Here is a 16,443-nt window from a genome sequence, read left to right as displayed (position 1 = left end):
TTTCCGCACCAAAGTCAGGGGACCTAATTGTCACCTGCCGTGTCATGCAAGGATGAGCCTTGATACTCATAATGGCTCCATCTTAGAACGCATAATAACTTCGTCATACTTTTTTCACCAAACTTAGATCAGTAGAACTAAAGAAACGAAGCAAGAAGGGGGTGCACATTCCACCTTATATTATCCAAGGGACCTTTGAAACAGAAGAAAAAAAAAGGAAAACTAAAAACAAAACAACATGACAAGAAGTTGAGATTGATGATGAAACAAAAACAAACTTTACGCCCTTAATCTTACATTTCCAAATAAACACATATTTTAGGTAATTCCGAAAATTTACTATGATCTCCCATGGATCCGAGCTTGGAAGCTTGTTATGGAGCTTTAACAGAGTTGCTACAACTTTGATCCAGCTTCTGAATTCCCGCTTCCTTTCCTTCAGCTCAAGGTTCAGTTTTCCTCAACAAGTCACTGTACACACACGGGAGAGACGAGGGAGAGAGGGAGGTGCACTGCACTCATGCCACAAATTCCTTGAACAGTAAACTTTCAATGGGCTGAAGTTACTTAAATACAGTGGTTGAGCGCAAGGACTCCTCATATGTTAGTACAAAATTGCCCCTCCCATTATGAACTAAAATAACACAATTAAGGATTATACTTATTCATAATATACTATTGTATAGGGTATGTCAAAATCAGACTCATTAACACAATATTTGATCACTTAATAAATGAGTCTGTCAAAATTACTCCATAATATTTGACATTAGTCACGTATTAATTCGGTAAAATATAGAAAATAATTAGAATGCTTTATGTCAGTCCACATAATGTGAGAAATAAATCTAACAATTGAAACCAAAGTCGTATGCATTAATTTAATTTATCTTGTATAAGTGTTCATTGGGACAACCGTAAAAACTATGGCTGGCATAATACACAAGAAAATGTATAAAAACATCAATTCTGGCGTAACAGTAATAATAACCCTTTTCATCTATATATAATTGGCCTGATAAAGAATTTTTTTTTTTCCCCTGATTCGTTTACTAGAGTATTCAATTCTGAGCTCACATACAGCCCGCTTAATAGTTAATCGACAAATAAATTTTGAAGTTAAAAAAGAATCATTAGAACATTGTTATAATTACACCATATCGCATAAAAGAATTACATGAATAGCAAGGTCACACATTTGCAGATCAATCATCACTGCATCATGATTCTAAATTCCTCAAAGCTTAGCACCCCATCACCATTCAAATCAAACCGATCAATCATCATCCTACATTCATCAATAGACTTGGACTCCCCAAGTTTAGCGAGCATCCTCTTCAAATCATTAGGTGAGATGAACCCACGGTTGTCAAAATCATACAAACCAAAAGCCTCCCTTAAATCCTTCAACTTCTCTTCTGCGCTCGCCCCTTCAATCAACCCAACAAGATCCTCCAAATCCAAGAACCCATCACCATCTTTGTCCAGAGACTCGATGGCTACTTCCACTTCGTTTAGCAACACATCCCCACCTCCAACAATCATGCCCATCCGATTCTTTATCTCCGACGGCGAAACTTTCCCATCTCCGTTTTCATCAAAGTAAACGAACACACGCTCGTACTCTCTTCCCTTCACCATCTGAATTCTTAGAGCACCGCAAATATTTCAAAGGAAACGAAGGGGATTTTTTTTTCCCTCTCTTTTTGGCAAAAGGAACAATGATAGACCAGGCCAGGTAGCTTCAGTTTCTGATGAACAAATGAAGTTGGCAAGAATTGATACTTATACACAGGGTTATCTTGGCTGAGTCGGTCACAAACCGTCCGTGATATTTGGAAGAAACTGCTGTGAAATTTCAGAAGAATCAAAGAAGCGTTCTTCCCCTTCAGGCTTCAGCTTCAACCTTAAGAAAAATGATAAAGACGAGGATCATCCGTGTGGTTGGTATTTCTGAGGAAACGAGGAAGAACCAGCTGAGAGCACAAACGACGATTTCAACGGTCTCGTGATGGAATTAACGGAACAGTCAAAAACTGCTGAATAAGACAATAACGTACATTTCTTCTTTTTAGAGAAAATAATATCCCACGTGGGCATCGTCATCGTATACGAGCTCACTACGTGGATCACGACTCTGATTTCTAGAGGTTCGCTGCGAATTGACTTGATGTTTCTTTATTGTTGGCCTCCATTTTAAATACACACGGAACGCGTCATTAAAATTGATGAGAATATTAACTGGTGTTTTACCTAACAATCAAAATAACGGATCCCATCGCATAATCTGCTCTGTTTACGGCGGTTTGTGGCTCAACAACGTCCCAACGATCGAAAATGTTCTTTAGACTTTATTTTATTAATCTATAAACTGGGTTGGGCAACATAGCTGAAATTAGAAATTAAAAATAATAATCTAACTACTAACTACTACTACTACTACTACTAATAATAGACAAGTTAATTTCTCCAGGGCATCCCGTCTCTTCCAGTCAATTTCGACCGTTTAGCATATATTTTTTAAAAGTTGCCTCGAAAGCATGTAGCAATTTATTTTCCTTTCCCATTAACCGACACGGTGAGAACAAAGATAAACAGGAGACGCTGCTATAATTAAAGGGTAATCCAATAGCAGAGGAAAATAGAAAATTAAAATTAAAATTAAACGCCACTCCCGGGATTTGTTTCCCACTCTCTACTCTTCTTTTGTTGGCCTAGTTTCCAATTTACACAAGGGTACTAAACTACGAAATTTAACTTAATCCACCTCTTGTATATCATCAGATTGGCCAATTCACAGAGGCCTCCCGCTTTTTGAACCTAGACCAATTTTTCATTAGTCATTCTGCTCTCTTTTGTCATGGAGCTTCCTTATGACGAAGCCATGATGGGATAAAAATGTCGCCAACAACCCAGGCTTTTTAATTTGAAGTAAGGGTGTACTTGGACACTCTTCCCAGGAATTCAATGCTCACTGTTCTTATCTTCTTCAATCATTTCGTTGCCATCGCCTCTGAGTCAGAGTCGGAGAAAATTTTATTCATTTCCTCAAAGTATGGCCAACTTTTTTGGCTATTCCCACTCTTGCTTTCCTGTTTCAAACAATCAATCATGTGAATAAAAGCATGTCTGGATTTCATTTTCAGAGTTTGAAATCTTGATACCACAAGACAAATTTTCCTTTCTTCTTCATGTAAACTATGGTTACCAGATTTTATAACTGAAATTCTTGTCAAGGGAAGGGTGGAAGAACAAACCTCGTATTTCTGAAGCAAAGATGACCACCGGGATTTGCACTGGCTTGGACTTCGATTAAATCCCTCATTTGCTAAATGTGTTGATATTTCTTTCCAGAGGGCCATTCTTCCCTTTACAATTTGGAATTTGCTATGCAATTCCCCACGCATTTTAATGAGTTTCTTCACCTCCTCAGGTCTCCATTTATTCTGTCTGACACCCTTCGAAGGCTTTGGTTGAGAACTTGAGCTCTCCGAGGAGTCATCGTCGCTGATTTCAGTACCATCTTCCTCAAGCTCCGACATCTGTTGTTCCTCTTGCGGGATCAAAACATTGTTACCTTTTACCAAACTATTAATTGGTGAAGCTGGTGCGACGAATGATTTCCCAAACTCATCTGAATCCTCAGAATCAAGGGAAAGTCTTTCACCATAGTCTGAATTTGAAGTAGTGGTGGTTTCTTCTGGTAGTTCTTCAACTTCAATTCCATCAACTGTGAAAATAAATAATAATGGGAAAAGGACATGTTGTTAGAACATTTGCTTTGAATAACAAGCTCAGTAAATATATCATCACCCAAGGATTTAAAAAATAAGTCATGCGTCAAAAAGGAAAGTTCCTGCAATTCAAATAGATCTCCAACAAAAATAACATATTAATGAATTTTTACATGAAGACTGCTTGAAGATTAAGCATTTCCAACGCAAAGGCAGGTATTGCACTCTGCTGCCATGGCCCAGTTATTTGTTCCTTATTTCGTATTTCAAATACAAAGGAAGCTAGTTCTTAAACTTCAATATCTGATACGTTTATTGGATTTAAAATTTTAATTTCATGGGATGGACATCAAAACATTTTCTAGTGTTTTTCCTTGACCAGTAATAATAAAATCTGCGACGTGAAAATGTGAAAACTCTTCAATTTCCTACTTATCCTAGATCAGTAGAGCTTTATGGCAGAATAGAAAGTGTAGAGACGTCTCCCAACCTTGACACATTGTACAAATAGACAGATATGGATGTTGACCTGTTTCTTCTACATGTACGCACAGCATATACATGATAGATCTATCACACACTTGGACACAGAGACACATGTTGGGGGGGAGGGGGGGGCGAGACGAGACCTTGCAAATTTTGTTGACGGCCATCGCCTTCAGCTTGTGTTCTGTTCAGCTGACTTCTTTTTGGATGTCTGTCAACCATTTTTCTCAGTGCTGGCATCCCAAATCCAACATGAGAATTGCCAGACAGCCTAGCATTAAGCTCGTCCGATAGAACTGCTGCTGGATTTTCCATAGCAACAGCAATAACTTCAGGTCTTTTGCTACTGTACTTCCTTACCACCTTCCTTAATACCTCGGAGACAGTTTTTTCCATGTGGGCTAAAGGACAATTCACCGGGCAGCTTGAAAGTGCAGCATGGGCGGCGTTGTGGAGAGCGTCTAAAAGCTTTCCCTTATCAAGCCACAGGCAACGAGTGGTGATTCTTATTTTTCCTTTTAAGCTGTATCCACTTTGTCCATCTGTATGTTGAGGGCGTAAAATTTCCATGCTGCAATGCCGAATGTCAAGATGCCGTCATTACACACATATAATGAAGACAAGTACTTGATTTACGGAGATAATATATTCACCTGATCACAATGATACCATCTGATGCAATTCTTAGTCTTTCATCGATGCACAGTTCAGTTGATGTGCCAAATGCTTTATCACCATCACTATACATCAACTGGAATACAAGATTAAATTTATTAGTAAATTTCTCAACCACCATCTCATAATAGACATTTTCAAAGAATTACCTGCAAATTCTCCTTCCCAAGAGAAATGAAACCATTAGATAGAACTCTCCTGTTTCTCAAGTGAGAAACCCCAAGCATCTCACCATTCTTTATCACCTGATATGGTTGCAAAGAGTTAATTATTTAAGTTTTATTTTATACTCGCATTTAAATTCTAAACAGTTGGCGTCAAAATATCAAAGTAGAATACATCTAAAGTCAAGCATACTAAAATACTAGTATGCATATCATGCACCAGGCAATTGGGCTAAGCACGCTTTGTCCCATCATGACCAATATTTGTAAAGACAAGTGATCCTTTTAACATGTTCCAAAAGGAAAAGCCTCTAATATCCGATAGCTTCATCGACAAAACGTGCTAGGTTTTCATAGAATTTCTCATCTGGATGAGGCTTTAATCTTATTACAACAAGGTAAAAGGGTAAAAAACTAAGAAAAGGAGCCTTCTATTATCCATATGGTGGATCTTTAGGCACTAGAACACTGAAAGGGTGAATGGATTATGCAAAACACATCAAAGCTTCTCATCTTGCTTCATAATGCTAATAGCTCTACAAGAGCTTGCTTCCTGTTAATGATTCTTTTGGAATAAATTATCACGATGACCATCATTAAAATTTAATAAAACGGAGAAATAACACATGCTTCCAAATTTGGCAAACCTCAACATCTGCAGCTACATAAAAACACTCAACATTATTCAACTCAATTAATCCTTCTTCTGCCTACTTCACACGATGCACTGTATTCTGTCGGAATAAATGTTACTTCGCCAGTGTCATCATTATACAATGCTGATAATGTTTCCCTAGGCATATCTTACATTTTAACAATGCAAAAATACAAGCAAAACAGACTCACAGTACTATGTCGAATGCCAGTTGATCTCCCCAGCAACTCATGCTCTTTCAGAAACAATAGTTCTCCATGTATGGGCAAAAAGTGTTGTGGCTTCACCAGTTTAAGAACTTCCTCCTTTGGAAAGAAGTTGCAAGATCAGATTATCCATAGTCAAAATTATGATAAAATAAAGCAGATACTAATTAATACCCATCTAAATACCTAACTATTTTATTGTTTTTCTAAACAAAGTAGATTTTCCTCTCAATTTCCTGATTTTATAAACTTTAAGTATCAAGCCACATCAATTCACCAGCTAGTGTTCTGGATTATAACATCATCCTCATGATATCTACTTCAAATTTGGCTATCACAAAGACTGATGAATTACAAAAGGCAAAATGATGCAACAGGATAAATTTTGAGGAGGAACATTAAGAACTCTTACCAGTTCTCCACGATAACCATGCCCAGATGTATGCAGCCCCTCATTTCTACCCATTACAATAGTTGATCCAATCTCTGATATGCGGTTTAGCATTTTCATTACACGAGATTCATTACCAGGGATCACCTGAAGGTAAAATGCAAAATCAATCATAATACTAAACATTTAAGATGTCGGTATGATCACCATAACTTCAGACATAAAAAATAACAAGGTTGTGAATTATCCAAAAAATCAATTGTGTTTATTATCAACAAACAATAGATGAGAATAAATAATTGAGCCTAAAATGAATTTATTTATTTATTTTTTTTGAACACTAGTTTATTGAAACTTAAAACAGGAACACGGATTCTTCCTTTACTGAAAAAGAAATCAGAATGAAAGAACAAAAAGCGAATCATAAAATCCCATATTCTGCGTATGAAAATTTTTCTATGAAATTTTCATTTAACTAAAGCAGTCCTGAAATTGAATAAAAAATAGAGCACTTGACCACTCAATTTCAATTCAATAACACGTACCCTGTTGAACTAAGTACTTGAAGAATAAATTTTTAACGTAGAATTTGCCTATAATCCACTGCATACTATACATCTTATTACCTTAGCTGAATACAGAATTACATCTTCGTTGGTCAATTTGAGAGAATGACTACCTCCATACGACGCAAGATTAAGGGCAGCACGTGGTTCTGCCTGACACAACAGCATGTAGAGTCACATACCAGCAAGATGGTACAGTGCAATAAACTATTGTGGTCAACATATCTAGGGATCACTGGAGTGATCAAGATTAACTTACTTGTGAACCAGTTGTAACAATAAGCAAATCTTTTGGAGCATAGGCGTCGATATCTTCCACTTTCACCTACAATATTATTAAAACAAGTAAGGAAGGTGTCAGGAAGCTAAATTTTCACAATAAAAGGAGCAAGATGAGAAGATGATATCACAGCTTATTATGATAAACATTAACCAACAAAAGAAGAATATGTCAGACAAGTAGCAAATGAATTCCAATCTACAAAGCCTTTATTTGGCAGATTCAACCATTCCCCAGCAGTAAGTGGATCAAGATTTAGTTGAGCTGAAATAATTTTCGTCAATATGGCTAAAGCATAGAATCTCAACCCAACACAGATTAAACATACAACTTGATGAAGTATTAGTAACTGTCAAGTTAATAGATATAGGCAAAATACAAAGTCTTTAAGTGTCGTTACCAGAGTGGACGGATCAATTGGTGCCTTTCCATCCTTCCAAGCAGCATCAAGATATGTCCTTAAGGACATGCCAACAAATACCAATTTTCTACCAGTTAAATCAGCAGCAGCTTTTACACTTCCAAGGCGGTGTATGTTTGATGCAAACTGAGTAGTTATAACTCTCCCTTTAGCAGCTGAGACGTGCCTCATCAATGCATCCTTTACCACACTTTCACTAGTTGTCCTTCCGGATGACAGTACATTTGTTGAGTCGCTCATCATCTAAAAAGGATTGGGCATTAAAAAGCTTGCTACTAATCATTGTGAACAGATAAATGAGGTTATAAATTTAAAATCTAGGACCAAGGTATACCTCCTAGATATACAATATACCCACACACACAAACAAATTAGTTTTGATGTGACCAGCATCTATTGCAAAGAGACAAATGACAAGGCCAAGTATACAATAACCTCCTAAGAGCACTGAGATAAAAGAAAGAGATTCAATCATCAGGGTTCAGTCAACCTGAACATTTTAATTTCAGTTTCTAAAGACAAATTATTAAATTTCTGGAATCAAGTAACTTGAACAGAACTATATTAAGAATATCCAACAATGGGAAAATCATCTTACAAGACTTCAAGAATTTCCCTCATTCTTTTTAAGCATGGCAGACCAAGGAACGTTCCATATATTTACAACTCCACAATGAAGATAGCAAATTCTTAGTATGCTTCAGTCAATAGCACTAAATGTATATCTATCTTCAATCCCATAGCAATATAAACAAACAGAACCTACATTTCTCTTCCTAAGCTCCCACTGAAACCACTGCATCACTCCCATAATTTGCCAGAAACATTTGCTCATTTAATCGGGTCAACATAACATCCAACATGTGAATCAATGAGACTTACCAATGTTACTCCTTCTTTTGAGAGTTCTTCTAAAGCTTCACGGTCAAATACTTTCCCATCCAAAGGTGATTCATCAATCTGTTAAATGTTAAATTCTTATGCAGTTGTAGAGGTAGACAAAAAAGAGAAGAAAACAAACAGATTGAGAAGAACCTACCTTCCAGTCACCAGTATGAAGTATTGTACCATCAGCACAACGAAGAACTAATCCACAACAATCAGGAATAGAATGTGTCACTCTGATGGGCTCTATTTCAAATGGTCCAGCCATAAATTTCCTCCTTGTTTTAAATGTTTTAAGTCTAGACGGAACAAATATCCCATTCTCCTTCAAGCGCTTTCTGATAAGCTGATGAAACAAGAAATAGAGAATGAACTTTCTAGACTGTCATAGACAAGCAAAATGAGGATGAAAATGCACAACCAAGTCATCATGATCCCACAAATAGTTAGGCAGGATAAAGAAGAATTAGAATGATAAGCAATATTAAGCCATGGTGATGAAAGAAACAATCTTACAAGCCACCAACCCAATGTTGATAGTTTGGAACACTCAATTAAATCTGAGAGAGAATTTAAAGTTTCAGATCAACATTAAATGAATTCAAAAAGTATTTTTATTAGCGCCTGTCAGGAATAAACATTATTTGCTACAGCGCAAGTTGGTAAGGGATCTGTTATAGAGTGAGTGAGTGTGTGTGTGTGTGTGCGCGCACTGGCAAACATCTATGTAAGTAAAACCCAGGACAAGTACCTCCATTGTAAATGAAGATGCATATATTGGTGTATTGGAATCCAAAGCCGGGATCACCTGGTTAGCATGAAGAAAAACAGTCAAAAGAAATTCAACCAAAAAAAAAAAAAACCACTAAAAGAGAATTTATTGAAAGAAGGCAGCTAATACACTTAAGTTTACATTCTAAGGAAGAAATGTAGCTGACCTGGCTGCATACTTATACAGCTTCTATAAATCTCCACAAGAATTTAGCTCATTAAGGTGAGAGCACCTTCCGCCTAAAGGCAGTACCATTTTTTATGTTCATGCATTTACTTGAAATTTAGACAGTCAAGTTTCACCTAAAAAACCTTAATCAATTGAAAGCATATAACTAGAAATGAAAACTAGTGCAAAGCATACTACTAAAAATTCAGAACTAATGCAGCTTTATGAGTTTGTAATCGTTATCCAGTATGATTTCTTATCTTCAATAAACTGATAATAACCTATTCAAGTCTACTAGCAGCTGTGATTCAGCATCTTGCCTATGGATTTCTAGGGATGGTTGTTTAGGTATCAAATGAAATCATTTTTGTTTTATTGTTGTTACCACAGTCACCTAGGCATGCATTAACATAGAGGGCATATTAAATGTTGGCTGATGTTTAACACAGATACAGTGCATGTATGTTTGACAGGTGAAATCTCTGCTTCAATCACAGCATAACCAAACATTCCAACAAGCCCTTGAACAACAAGACACAGCAGTTTTCAATTCAACTTTCCTTAAAATGTTAGAACATTAGAGAATTGAATAATCTCTGATAAGTAAACCAAACTAAACTTCTTCAAACCCCACACCCCCCCCCCCCCCCCCAAACCCAAAAAAAGGCATCATTTTTGGTTTGTCAATAGTTAAGATCTGAAAAGTATGTAACATACTAGAGTAGAAAATTAACATGTCAGTTTTCAATCAAATGAAATTCCAAGTAGTAGGAAACTTTACCCAGGGCAACGCACCAATGTGATCTTCGTGGCCATGAGTTATGACAACTGCTTCAATTTTATGGCTCCATCTTTTTATAAATGTGGTATCAGGTGTGATTTTTTGGACGCCAAGTTCATCATAGCTGATTCCATGTCAAACACATAGCACAAAGTTAGCAAAAGATCAGCGGAAGGAGAATCTAAGTTCGTAGTACTTTTCATCTGCAGATTTCATTATGCAGAATGCAAAAGAAAAAATGCTACTACTGCAACACCAATAATTTTCAATAAATGTTTGCCCTTGACCAAAACGATCATAGAAAGGGTATTAAATGTAGTAAACACATTAATCATCCCCTAGTCAACTTTCATTAACAATTGAAAAGAGACAGCTTCAAAGAGCACCTATCCTTTTTGCGGTAGATGCAGAATTCACATGCAGAATGGCATGCAATCAAGATATAATTTTTATTTTTTTTTCTGGAGTAACAATTGTGGCCAACTTACTCAGGAAACATGACACCGGCATCAATTAAAATATATCGGTCATAATTTCCAACAAGCATGCAATTCATCCCAATTTCACCAAGGCCACCTATTGGAAGGACACGCAGTGGTGGTCCATTAGACCCTTCATAAAACTGTTCCATCTTGCGTTGGACAGAATCTTCCATACTTTTCCTAGGCCCTTCTGTTCTTCCTGTTCTTCTACGTGGAACTTTAGATTCACGTGCGCCTAAAATAAGAGAGAAGCAACTTAGTCACCATCATAATTTACAAATAACGAGAAATTGTAACACTCAAAAATTCAGGGACACTCATAAGAAGTAACGAATGTGAATGTTTTCGAACAAAACTGTCCATCCGATTGCCAAGAAAAGGATATTAAAATAATTTATGAATTCGTTTGATTAAAAAGCACATAAATTCTGATATCAAAACATCCAATTTAAGCTGGAAGTTATTTAATATAAAACAAAAGCAATAGTGAGTACATTAATAACTTATGAAATAACAGTTCCATTATTTTACACAATCAGCACGAGTATATTGATAATAGAATAGTACAATGAAAGTAAAATAAAAAATTTAAAAAAAATTACAATACACCTAAAGTTGTTGGAGTATCAATAGAGCAAGAAATGGATCGCCTTATTCTGGGAATTGGCTTGCACAAAAAATTGTACGGAGAGAGGGAGAGCGCACTCAAAGCAGCCATGTTTGCGGATACTTTATTTAGTGTCGAAGAAGAAGAAGAAGCTAAGTATACTGAGTAAGAGAAAGAGTAACTTCCTAATAAACCTAACTGCATGTGTTCAGGAAGCTTTGTTAGATTCAAATTTGTGAAATTGGAAAAAAAAAAAACAAAAAGGAAACCTAGAAACTTTTTGTTCTTTATCTTTAGTGCAGGGTTCTAGTCTTTCAAAGACGAGGACAGAGTGACTGATTCAGCTTGGGAGCGGGAAATGGAGAGAGAGCGCCTGTGTGGGATATTTGTGAATTAGAGGTTGAGAAGAAATTAAAATACCTTTCTTATCATATCGCAGCATTTGACAAACGCTTGCACGTGCCCCCCAATGCCCCTCTTTGGCTAATTTCTTCCTAACACGTGTGAGATCATTATTGTTTTTTTAAAAAAAATTGAATTTTTTTGGTGTTTGTTTCTCAGAAATGACCATAAAAATCTCTACCCAAAAAAAAAACAATTCTAATCTTGATTTTCGAAATGTTGTTACATTGGACACATTTTAGTTGGTCTTACTTTTAAAATATCAATTAAACAGAGTAGAAGACAGACACGTCCACATATTCTAAATGCGAATCCAAAATCTTCTTTTGTTTCTCAAGTTCTCAAAAGCACTTTTGAATTCAATTAAAATTACAAAACACATCAATTTCCTATGCTACCTGTTACATCATATTAAAAATAAAGACCATTTCTGTTATTGTTGAAGACCACTTCTGTTCTTTGGAAATGGTAAGAGCTGAGAAGAAACTCGCGTGATGTTTCTTCAAATCATCCAAATATTAATCTAGAAGAGCTGGTGCAGACACTCAATCCCACAACATCAAGTCAAGATACTACTCACATTCTTGTTAAATGTCCAGGAAAAAGCAAGTACAAAAGAGATCTAATAGAGCACAACCACAACTACGAGCTCAGTGTCAATGGAAAGAGATACATTGCGTGTTTTCTCAGTTGAGTAGAAACTTCCTGGATTCTCCACATCCATACTTTCAAGTTTGATTGGTGTGTCCTGGAAACCATGGGAGTCCTGGTTGTAGACACAGCTTCGTCTCTGGAAGCGGAACAATAGGTCCCAGAAAGATTCGCCACAAATCAAGTATTATTGTGACAAGCATTGCAGCTCCCAAAGCATCAACAGCCACTCGGGGTAAGTCCCACAGGTCACCAAGTTTCTCATCAATCCTGAGAACACAAGTGAGAAATCATTGTGGGATTGAAAGATGAGAACAAAAGAAAACAAAATACGAGCCACATTATAGCAGGAATAGCATAAAAGCAGTACATAATTTACATAAGAGTACAACATCTTGTCAACTAGCAAATGGTCTCATATTATTCTACACGAACACAGTTCACATTTAGCAGTTGGATTGAGTTCTTACCTTAGAAACATTGGGAAGCTTATAATGAAGTAGATGGCATAAAACAAAGACCCAACTTTATACATGGATGCTCGGTCCACGAATTCATAATAGGGGAACTGCATGTGTTCCAAAGAAAAATGTCAGAAACATTGGCTTGTTTAGTTAGTTATTGGCCCAGCTGCATGGTGAACCATATGGGCTATATTTTTAATGAGAACACATAAAAAGTCTCACAAATATACAGAACATAAAATTTAGGGACAGATCCTAAAAAGCTCATAAGACTATTACGTTGATAAAACTACAATACATCTATCCATCCAAAACCCATGAAACAAAATCTTCAATTCCCTTAGCCATTTTGTTAATAGCAATGACATTTAGTTGCAATGTCAGAGAGTAATCATACTTGAAGTGTCAAAAAATTCACTGGGACTGAATATTTTACTCCTTAGGAAATAGCTTCTTAGGGTAAATTTAATTTGAGTAGCATTAAAAGAGTTGGGTTGTCATATTCATACCTTAAGATAAGACCTGAGATAGAGTACACTAAGGAATTGTAAAGATCCAGAATCAGTAAACCATCATAAATATAAAATACACCAATCTAAATTACTTAGGGTCTATCTCCTGTGATTCCATCATCAAAAATTTCTTAAATCTTAATTATTGTCGGAGAAGGGCAAGGATGCTAAATAAAAGAATATGCTGAACCATGAAGAAACATACATTGGAAATGGCTAATGTTTCCAGGTATGCTATAAAGTAAGAAAGAACCAAAATCCATCCAGCCTCAACAGCCAACTGAATTTTATCTGGCAAGTCAGCAACAGAATGCCGTATTCTCCGAAGTGTCAAATTTGAAGCAACATGGTAAAACAAAAAGCAGACATGTGTGAGAAGGAAAGTTGTGTGAGGTACCTACAGAGAATAGCAGATATCAGCAAAAGGGCAGCGGAAAAAATAGAGCGATTGTACAAAATAAGAGGACTTTTGGCTCATCAGCCTTTGCACAGAATAGGGGGACTTGGCTTATCTGCATAGAGTATAAGTGTTTCTTGTTTTGTGGCTTACATTGTTCATCTTCCATGATGGAAATGTATAGGAAGCCCCCAGAACCGTGAAGAAATAGTGGGTCCAAAAGTAATTGCCAACGTAACTGAAAATAATTATCCACAGATTTGCCTGCAACAACAACAACCGAAATACATTCATAAAACTCTAGCTTTCCTTAGTGAAAAAAACAGATGTAAAGAGTCACCCAGGAAGAACACAACACTTGCCTTGATCCAAAAACGATCCTTCAAACCCAGGCAGCTGTCAGCCTACAAAAGATAGAACTTTAGAACACCAGAATAAAGAAGCTAAAACTAATAGGCGTATTCTCTAAGCTGGACACTCTGAAACAACCAAGTGAAGAATTTACCTTTCCAACAAATAGCAGCGGTATCAAGAAAGAAGGAACTGCCGATACCAAACCCAGCAGCAAATACTCCAGTTCCGTAAAAGTCTGTTAAGTCACCACAACAATACTTTCAATATCAAAATTAACTTAAACTTCCTTCCACATAATTGCTCTTATGTCCTTTTTTTTTTTGAGGGTGTGGAGGGATGGATACAAAAACTTCAATCAAATCATACATTTTGAACAAAAATTTGATTCACTTCATGCAAATAAAATTTACAAAAAAAAATGATGTAAGCAAAGCTAAATTAAAAAAATAAAATAAAATACCTCGTAGAGCTTGTAGGGAACAATGATTCCGAGACAGAGGGTGAGCCAAAACGGTGTGTAGCCAAGGAAGAAGAGCTCGGCCCATCGCTTGCTCGGGTTCGGAGCCAACCACAAACTGGAAGTAGAACTAGAACCATCCAATTCTGCAACTGTTCATTTTTCAAAGACGGATTCATCAATTCGTTTTAACTTTAAACTGGAAATAATTTTTAGAAAATATAATTAAAGGAGGAATGCGAAAGTACCGCCCATTTTGGATCACAGATTGAGGAGTGTTGATTTCACTGTGATCTTTCTCAAAGTCAAGTGAAGTGACCACTGAGGAGCACGCGAGAGCTTCAGGATCGTGTCAATGATGCGCCGGTGGTGTTACTGCCAAGTATGATTGTCTCGCCTCGTCGTTATATTTCATGTCCTTAGATTCTTGCCACGTCATCAAGTAACATGTTTGACCCTATTGAAAATAAATAATAGCTAATACCATTACTCGGTCGTTAAGAAAATAATGAAGTCTTCTCTTGTCGGCTATACATAACATTATTGCAGTGAAAATGGCAGGCAAATGAATCGAATTAGGCCTAGCTTGAACAGCGAGGGCCTTAAGCTGACCGGCATATGGGCTGGCCGAAGCTATGCTAACCCCGCCCTATGGAAATTACGGGTGAGTTTGGTAATATTATATTTTTAAAAATAATTATTGTTAATTGAATTATAGAAAAAATTTATTATAAAAAGAATCAGTTAAATATTTAGTAAAAATAGTCGTATGTATTTGATAAATCTTATTATTAAATAATTGTGAGAATATAAATGATTGAATTGGACATAATATTAAATATAATTTATTTACACATCTATAAATATGTATATAAAATATTTGTATTGTGTTTGTGTGTGTTTATAATAATTAATAACTAAAATAAATAGTTTATACTATTAATTTTGTTTCTTTATTTTGTTATCTCAATATAATTTGTAATAATAATAATCTTTTTAAAATTAATGATTTCATTTTCTAATTAATAAGGATAATTTTGAATATTCATAATATATATGAGGATATACATTGAATTATATTAAGTATAAAAAGTGATTTTCAACATTAGATTTTGAAAAACTACTCGTTTATTTCTTTTCAAAATCAACTATAAAATGAAATGATTTTGTCGAAAATGATTTTTAAAAGAGCTATCAGACATTATAATTAGCTTTTAACTTTTAAAAATTACTTTTAAACTTTTCAAAAATAATTCCAAACAAACCCTAACTCATTTGTAACCTTTTTTTGAATATTTTTAAGTAAGGTAAATTTTGGATTATCCTATCATGAATTGATTATCTTCAAATCATATTTCTTACTTTTAAAAACTTCAAATTATCTTTATATTTAGTAAAAAAAAAAAAGCAAAAAATGGGGTGAATTGATTTTTTTTCCTTCTTTTTTGCCTTCTCAACAAAAATAGGGGAAATTGAGATTTTCAAAAATGATAAGACATATTTTAAAATAATCAATTTATGAGGGGGATATTTTAAAATTAACATTTTTTAAAATTATATGAAATATTCCAATATAAACCAGGATAAAATTAGCTCAATATGACTATTAGAACCTTAAGCCCACCCCAATGGCTACCTGAGACATATCTTGACGTACTTCAATTATCGTCCATCCTAAAATTTTAAAATTAAATTAATAACAAATACTTTCACATTTTAAGGAGACTTGAACCCTTAACTTCTCAGGAGAGATTAAAAAATTGTTTATCTAACTAAGGAGTTGTTGGCAATTCATTCGTAACTTAATTGTTTAATAATGCAAGTGTTTATTTTAAAGCTTATAGATATTTCAAAATATTAGATGAACGGACAATAAATCTTGACGTGTCTATTTTATGCAAGGCTTTATCTAGCAACCAAACAACTCATGAAT

At 35.5% G+C, this 16,443-nt stretch overlaps 3 protein-coding genes across 5 annotated transcripts; all 3 read right to left on the bottom strand.

Moving 5' to 3' along the window:
- Positions 1–967: 967 nt before the first annotated feature.
- On the bottom strand, positions 968–1,986 carry LOC18048022 (putative calcium-binding protein CML19). The gene has a single exon (XM_006440028.2). It carries the CDS (start codon positions 1,639–1,641, stop codon positions 1,213–1,215), a length of 429 nt encoding a protein of 142 aa, XP_006440091.1. The 5' UTR covers positions 1,642–1,986; the 3' UTR covers positions 968–1,212.
- Positions 1,987–2,414: 428 nt separating this feature from the next.
- LOC18048021 (ribonuclease J) lies at positions 2,415–11,666 on the bottom strand. Of its 3 annotated transcripts, XM_006440027.2 has the most exons (16): positions 11,276–11,666; positions 10,673–10,901; positions 10,185–10,308; positions 9,215–9,271; positions 8,618–8,809; positions 8,461–8,538; positions 7,558–7,821; positions 7,137–7,202; positions 6,938–7,030; positions 6,333–6,458; positions 5,906–6,019; positions 5,045–5,140; positions 4,874–4,971; positions 4,364–4,791; positions 3,258–3,730; positions 2,415–3,092 (listed from the first exon to the last, which is right to left on the bottom strand). In XM_006440027.2, the coding sequence occupies exons 1-16, from the start codon at positions 11,475–11,477 to the stop codon at positions 2,994–2,996; spliced, it is 2,739 nt and encodes a 912-aa protein (XP_006440090.1). In that variant the 5' UTR covers positions 11,478–11,666; the 3' UTR covers positions 2,415–2,993. The 3 variants fall into 3 exon arrangements, with proteins under 3 accessions (XP_006440090.1, XP_024043539.1, XP_024043541.1); XM_024187771.1 differs by lacking the exon at positions 5,906–6,019; XM_024187773.1 differs by lacking the exons at positions 10,673–10,901; positions 11,276–11,666 and having other exon boundaries at positions 10,199–10,302.
- A 420-nt stretch (positions 11,667–12,086) lies between these two features.
- Positions 12,087–15,013, bottom strand: LOC18048020 (cycloeucalenol cycloisomerase). Its single transcript, XM_006440026.2, has 8 exons — positions 14,759–15,013; positions 14,514–14,662; positions 14,205–14,288; positions 14,062–14,103; positions 13,853–13,963; positions 13,508–13,699; positions 12,797–12,894; positions 12,087–12,596 (listed from the first exon to the last, which is right to left on the bottom strand). The coding sequence occupies exons 1-8, from the start codon at positions 14,763–14,765 to the stop codon at positions 12,404–12,406; spliced, it is 876 nt and encodes a 291-aa protein (XP_006440089.1). The 5' UTR covers positions 14,766–15,013; the 3' UTR covers positions 12,087–12,403.
- Positions 15,014–16,443: the final 1,430 nt, after the last annotated feature.

This window comes from Citrus clementina, unplaced genomic scaffold, assembly GCF_000493195.1.
Source record: "Citrus clementina cultivar Clemenules unplaced genomic scaffold, Citrus_clementina_v1.0 scaffold_3, whole genome shotgun sequence".
Lineage (NCBI taxonomy): Eukaryota > Viridiplantae > Streptophyta > Magnoliopsida > Sapindales > Rutaceae > Citrus > Citrus x clementina.
The sequence above is the reverse complement of the archived record's forward strand: the minus strand, read 5'-3'. Positions and strand labels throughout refer to the sequence as shown.